Source organism: Lolium perenne, chromosome 7 (genome assembly GCF_019359855.2).
Source record: "Lolium perenne isolate Kyuss_39 chromosome 7, Kyuss_2.0, whole genome shotgun sequence".
In the NCBI taxonomy this organism is placed as follows: Eukaryota; Viridiplantae; Streptophyta; class Magnoliopsida; order Poales; family Poaceae; genus Lolium; species Lolium perenne.
In genome coordinates, this window is record NC_067250.2 from 319,730,348 (window position 1) to 319,737,507 (window position 7,160).

The 7,160-nt window shown below is 45.6% G+C and overlaps 1 protein-coding gene across 1 annotated transcript; it reads right to left on the bottom strand.

Moving 5' to 3' along the window:
- Positions 1 to 5,633: 5,633 nt before the first annotated feature.
- LOC127312932 (cell number regulator 2) lies at positions 5,634 to 6,532 on the bottom strand. Its single transcript, XM_051343468.2, has 2 exons — positions 6,011 to 6,532; positions 5,634 to 5,920 (listed from the first exon to the last, which is right to left on the bottom strand). The coding sequence occupies exons 1-2, from the start codon at positions 6,417 to 6,419 to the stop codon at positions 5,823 to 5,825; spliced, it is 507 nt and encodes a 168-aa protein (XP_051199428.1). The 5' UTR covers positions 6,420 to 6,532; the 3' UTR covers positions 5,634 to 5,822.
- Between the last annotated feature and the right edge of the window lie 628 nt (positions 6,533 to 7,160).

Sequence of the window (7,160 nt, forward strand, 5' to 3'; positions counted from 1 at the left end):
CATTCGAAAATGGACACCAAACACATCACGGGTAATATAATTCACATGATTCATTCAACAAAGTTTGGTACAATAAATTATTACACATCATTTCTTCCCTTGTGTCCCCGCTTGCTTACGATTGTGCCGTATCCATGGAGCATCCTCATCATTTAACTTAATGCTTGGGTCGGTGTTCACTTTGAAGGGCGGAATTTCAGCAAACATATTATAATCTTCGACATGTCTGTCTTGTCCTCCACTCCCACGATGTTTCTTTTCCCTGAAAGAACAATGTGGCGCTTTGGATCATCGCATGATGTACCGATCGTTTTCTTATCTTTCCGTTTCCTCGGTTTGCTACTCATGTCCTTCACATAGAAAACCTGAGCGACATCTTCGCTAGGACGAATGGTTCGTCAAGGTATCCAAGATTGTTGAAATCCACCATTGTCATTCCGTATTGCTGGTCCACCTTTACCCCACCTCCTGTTAGCTTGAACCATTTGCACGGAACAAAGGGACCCTAAAGGAGGGTCCATAGTCAAGTTCCCATATCTCCTCTATGTAACCATAATATGTGACCTTTTGCCCATTCTCGGTTCTTTGCATCAAAGCGGACACCTTGTTTTGGTTGGTGCTCTTTTTATCTTGGGCGATCGTGTAAAATGTATTCTCATTTATCTCGTACCCTTGGAAAGTCGTTATAGTCGAAGATGGTGTCTTGGCCAACATGTACGCTGATCTACAACATGATCGTCACTCATTAAATGTTTTCTCAACCAACCGCCGAAAGTCTCCATGTGGGCCTTCCTAATCCAGGATTCGGGCTTCTCGGGGTTGTCCGAGCGTAAAATATTCTTGTGTTTCTCAAAGTACGGAGCCACCAAGCTGGAATTGGTCGAATCGTGTGGTGTGCTTGATCAGAGAATGGCCATCCATACATATCGTTGATTTCCTTCCGATCGTGCCTTTTCCACTTAGTCTACCCTCGTGCCGCGATTGAGGAAGACCAATCGGCTTAAGGTACGGCACAATGTCAACACAAAACTCAATTACCTCCTCATTTCCATAGCCCTTGGCGATGCTTCCTTCTGGCCTAGCACGGTTACGAACATATTTCTTTAATATTCCCATGAACCTCTCGAAGGGGAACATATTGTGTAGAAATACAGGACCGAGAATGGAAATCTCATCGACTAGGTGAACCAGGAGGTGCGTCATAATATTGAAGAAGGATGGCGGGAACACCAACTCGAAACCGACAAGACATTGGATCACATCGTTACGTAACCGTGATAGAACTTACGGATTGATTACCTTCGAGAGATTGCATTGAGGAATGCACATAGCTTCACAATGGCTACTCGAACATTTTCCGAGGAGCCCCTCAAAGCAATCGGAAGCAATTGCGTCATAATCACGTGGCGGTCGTGAGACTTCAGGTTTTGGAACTTTTTCTCCGCCATGTTTATTATTCCCTTTATATTGGACGAGAATCCCGACGGGACCTTCATACCGCTCAGGCATTCAAAAAAGATGACCTTCTCTTCTTTGGTCGGAGCGTAGGGCACGACCTTGAAACCGTTCCGGATGCCGGCCATCGTGGTCTTTCAAACTTTCTTTGGTCTGCCGTGCTTCCCTTGTATCATTTGACTTCCCATACACGCCCAAGAAGCTTAGGATGTTCACGCAAATATTCTTCGTAACGTGCATCACGTCGATTGCAGAGCGGACTTCTAGGACTTTCCAATATTCTAGCTCCCAGAATATAGATTTCTTCTTCCACATGGCTACGTGCCCGTCAGCTCCCTTCGGAACTGATTGTCCGCCAGGACCCTTTCCAAAGATGACTTTCAAATCCTTGACCATATCAAATACCTCAAGACTAAGTGTTCCTGCAGGCTTCGGCCGGTGATCCGCCTTGCCGTTGTAATGCTTGCCTTTCTTTCTTCTTGGATGACCTTTCGGAAGAAATCGACGATGCCCAAGGTACACGTTCTTCTTACAATTTGGCAAATGTACACTTTCGGTCTCATGTAAGCAGTGCGTGCATGCATTGTATCCCTTATTTGACAGTCCCGAAAGGTTACTAGGAGCAGGCCAATCGTTGATGGTTACGAAAAGCAACGCTCGTAGGTCAAATTCCTCTTCTTTGTGCTCATCCCACACACGGACACCAGGTTTGCCCCACAGCTGTAAAAGTTCATCAACTAATGGCCTTAGGTACACATCGATGTCGTTGCCGGGTTGCTTCGGACCTTGGATGAGCACTGCATCATAATGAACTTCCGCTTCATGCACAACCAAGGAGGAAGGTTGTAGATGCATAGAGTCACGGGCAGGTACTATGGCTGGAGCTCTGCTCGCCAAAAGGATTCATGCCATCCGTACTTAGACCAAATCTTATGTTCCTTGCGTCAGCTGCAAAATCTTTGAACTCTCTGTCGATCTTTCTCCATTGCGTTCCATCTGCGGGGTGTCTCAACTCCCCGTCCGACTTACGGTCCTCTTTGTGCCATCGCAACAACTTGGCATGCTCTTTGTTCCTGAACAGACGTTTCAACCGTGGTATTATAGGAGCATACCACATCACCTTGGCGGGAACCCTCTTCCCGGGTTTCTCGGCCCTCAACATCGTCGTCACCAGGGTCATCGCCTCTGATCTTATAACGCAATGCGGTGCATACCGGGCATTCATTCAAATTCTCGTATTCACCGCGGTAGAGGATGCGATCGTTGATGCATGCATGTATCTTCGTAACCTCTAAACCTAGAGGGCAGACAACCTTCTTTGCTTCGTACGTAGTGGCGGGCAACTCGTTATTCTTTGGAAACATATTCTTCAACATTTTCAGCAAGTTTTCAAATGCCGAGTCAGCTACACTGCTGTGCCTTCCATTTCAGCAAATCCAATGTGCAGCCCAGCTTTTTCAGACCATCATCGCATCCGGGGTACAGCGCCTTCCTGTGATCCTCTAACATGCGATCCAAATTCTCCCTCTCTTTTTCAGTTTCGCAGCGTCTCCGTGCATCAGCAATGGTCCGACCAAGATCATCAACGGGATCATCACGTGCCTCTTCTTCGCCTTCCCCTTCACCTTCCCCTTCACCTTCAGCATCCTCCATGAAAGTATCACCGAAATGAGCAAGATAGCTTTCATCGATGAAATCATCCCCTTCTTCATCTTCTTCCATTATAACCCCTCTTTCTCCATGCTTGGTCCAACAATTATAGCTTGGCATGAAACCGTGCCGAAGCAGGTGCATGTGAACATCTCTTGAGGAAGAGTAACCCTTCTGATTCTTACATTTAACACATGGACAGATAACAAAACCCCCCTGCTTGTTCGCATTAGCCACTACGAGGAAATCTTTCAAACCCGTACTGAACTCGCCGGAGAGTCGGTTGCCGTACATCCATTGTCGATTCATCTGCATTATTATAATATAAAATATATAATTAACCATCATGCATTTGTTAAACTAACTAGCTACAAACAATATAAATTAAACAATGAACTACACACACATGCACATTTTATCAATGACACATCAAAGGTTCAAGTTGCTAACCGCGATCGAGGAGGAAAAAATAAATGAGAAAGCTCAAGTGTGGCTCCAACACTTCATATCATGTTTGTTTCATGCTCTTGGGGCATTTCATCAAACACCTTATGTGCATAAGAGGAACCAAAAGCAAACCTAACACCCACTTGTGAAGTTTGTGAAGAGAATGGCACCAAATGGCTAAGTGTTGGCTGCTGGATGGGTATATATAGGGGGGGGGGCTTTAGTCCCGGTTGGCCTGGCCAACCGCGACTAAAGGCCTTCGGGCACCTTTAGTCGCGGTTGGCCTGGCCAACCGCGACTAAAGCCCCCCACGTGCACCGGCTGGCCACCGAGCGCCTTGGGCCCAGGCCTTTGGCCGCGGTTCGCCTCCCGAACCGCGACTAAAAGTACCATTAGTCGCGGTTCCTACAGCTTCGCGACTTATGGGGCTCACCGGAAGCCTGTTTTTCTACCAGTGGTGCCATACATGACATGACAAGTCACGCAACCTGTTTCAGTCATGGCATGGAGGTTCGCGCGCATGCCACCAACATAGTCAGAAATGGTGGTGTGCACGCATGCACTGCTTCACCAACAGCTGTGTAACTATGGCGTGGCTTAGAGCTCAAAGCCATCATTACTGCCCGGTCAGGCTTTGCGCGCTGGGTCCACTTAATGGTGGCGCTGCTGGCCTTGTTGAACGCCCTAAGTGGTCCCAAAATGGTGATGTTGCAGTAATAATAATGGCGTTGAACTAATACAGTGCGCCATTAATCGCATGTTCCCACTAAGCATATCCATACTAGTGCATGTGTCTTCCGAGAATCATGTATTTTGACTATTATTACCCACTCTAAAAGAACCTCTTTTAAAAAAACAAAGTTTTGGCTTTCATGCTTCCTTTCCGAAACTTTGAATTTCTATGCTTTGTCATCTTTTGTGACATAGTTTTATTCTTAAAGTATTTTTGTTCATGGGTTCTTGCCACAATCTTTCCTCCTTCAACAAATTAAAAATACCCACTTACTTAATAAGAATTTATTTTTTATGCCTAATAACTCAACACCCAGCCTCCCTTGGTCTTTAATTTTTCATATAATTTTCCATTTGGTTAAATGGTATCTATGCTTCAAATCATCCAGAAAAAACATAACCGATAGAAATCTAACCTCTTCCTTACCCCTTTAGGTATTTAAAAGAAAGAAAACATTAACATCGGGAGACTCGTAAGAACGGAATTTATTATAATAAGCATGTCTCCATGTGAGAGAAGCTTTCCTTGCCAACATCTCAATTTCTTCTCAAATTGGTTTTATATTGGATTCCATTATTTATTAAAGAGTTTTCTACAATGAATTGGAATTAACTCCAAGGTACCAAAAAGGGAGAGAGTCCACAGTATAGCCCAAAATTTGTCTGTACTCATTCCCACTCTCTGGCGCCTTTCCAAAATAGAAAATCTCACTTTTATGGAACTTATATCTAAAGGCCTAATTTTTTTTCAAAGATGCGTAGAATCATTTTAATATTTATGGCGCCTTCTCTGGGTCGTGTTTCATGAACAAAATCGTATCATCGGTATATTGAAGGCCCCCAACTTGTATGTCTTCCTTGGAGATACCAAATGTGTGGCTCATGTCTGGACTATCCATTGTTGAGGGTTGGTTGTCCTTTATGAGAAAAGTCACGAACCCAATAGTAGAAATTTCTATGGATATATCTTAGAAGTGCATTTTGAAACAACAAGGATTTTCCACTTCTAAGTTGGGGTCCCGGCACTATCTCCCACACGTTGGTCTGCTTTAATATTCCAACAAAAATTGACTTGTCAAACTTGCGAGTACTTTGCATTTCCTCCCTCTAAAACTATGAAAAGAACATACACTCCACACGTCATCCATGTTCATCGTGTGAGAAAACCGAACGCTAGCTCCTCTCACGCGTGAGTGTGGTTCGGTCATGGTCATGGTCCAGGTCTGTATTTTGCTCATCATCTATGCAAGAAGATCAGCAAAACCGGGCGTTTGAATGTGTTGGCAAAGTTCAGGGTCTATTTTGTACCTTAGGAAACATTTATAACGACAAGTGAACATTGGTGAATGTTTAAGGATGAAAAATGGCATTTCTTCTTCCAAAATTAATCAACTCTCCTTGCATCCATGAGATGGAGGAAGCTTTGCGATTTAATTTACATTAGCAAAGACTATATGAATGTATGAATCCAACAGATACGTTGCTATATATATTTAAGCAAGGCAGCTAGCACGGAGTGTTGCATGATCGATGATGGATCAGCGGGTCATCCCGTCTGCGTGCATGGCGGGCGGCGAGGTCGCAGCCGTGCCGCCGCGGCCCTGCTGCTGCTGGAGCTCCATGTTGGCGTGCCATCCTGCATGAAGAACATATAACTTGATTTGCTGCTGCACATGTGTCCTAGGCTCCTAGCTCCATGTAAATGAAACGAAGGTAATCAACGAACCGATGTCCATGACGAAGCCTCGGTTCCTGAGCTCGCGGTACTCCTGGCAGATGGCGCAGGGCTCGCAGAGGCAGTGGACGCAGCAGTCCGGGAAGGGGGTCTCCTGGAGGCCGTACTGCGCGCGCATCTTGGTGCGGTAGAAGCAGGAGTAGATCCACTGGAACTCCCAGCCCGTGAGGATCCCGATCCCCATGTACAGCGCCCCGCTCGCACCGCTCGACGTCGACCCGCGGTCCACGATCTCCGCCAGCTGACCGAAGGTGATGCACGGGCACAGGCACGTCAGCCAGCAGCTCGCCGGGTCCTGCGTGCAGTCGAACAGCCCCGTCGACCAGGGGTTCACCTGCGGCGGCCCTTGAGGGTGGGACGGCGCCGCCGCCGGTGTTGGCTTCCCCTCGGCAGCGTCCATGGCTGCGCTAGAGGAACCGATTGGGCACGCAGATTAAGCGTGTGGGTGGCCTGCCCTCAAGGGGAGCTAGCTACCTCTGGAAGGGCGTCAAGAATGGCTGCATCGGCACAGGTGAGTACGTAGGCCGGCATGCATATGCACCCTAATTAAACAACTCTAATCCTATCGTTAATTAGTCTGTACTATTATTAGCTGAACCTGTTAAATTAAGTGCACGTGTTTCTTTTCTCCTATTTTTAGCGATAAGGCCAATGAGAAATAATTTAGACAACTCTTTTTTACTACTTTCATATTGAGAATTATTGCAGCAGGGTGGAATGGCGACCCTACCCAGCCAGCGGTTAGTTCCGGACCAAACAAAAATTCCTTTCTAGTTAATTTTTTAACTATAATGCGAACTATTTATGAAAAGTTTTGCATATTTGTGGTAATGCAGACTATAATTAGATAAACTTGTAAAATTAAGTGCACGTGTTTCTTTTCTCATATTGCTTCGCGATCAGACAAGAGAAATAATATAGACATGTATCATGCACATGCTTACTATTTGCATAGTGAGAAATATTGCAGTGGTGGTATTAAAGGGCAACCCTAGCTAGCGGCCGCCTGAGTTGTTTTGCGCGTATGCACAAATTTGTTGTTGCCAGCGAAAATCTTTCCTATTTTAAATATTCAAATGTTTTATCTCTCAACCGTTAACTCAGATTTAGGATCCATTTTCACTAATAAATTGGTCTCGAT

What these genes read in the sequence shown, in the direction of transcription:
- LOC127312932 (XM_051343468.2), bottom strand. Translation starts at nt 6,419, where the DNA reads ATGGACGCTGCCGAGGGGAAGCCAACACCGGCGGCGGCGCCGTCCCAC. An exon ending in AGGCTTCGTCATGGACATCG is followed by an intron (nt 5,921 to 6,010) that starts GTTCGTTGATTA and finishes TTCTTCATGCAG; the next exon opens with GATGGCACGCCAACATGGAG.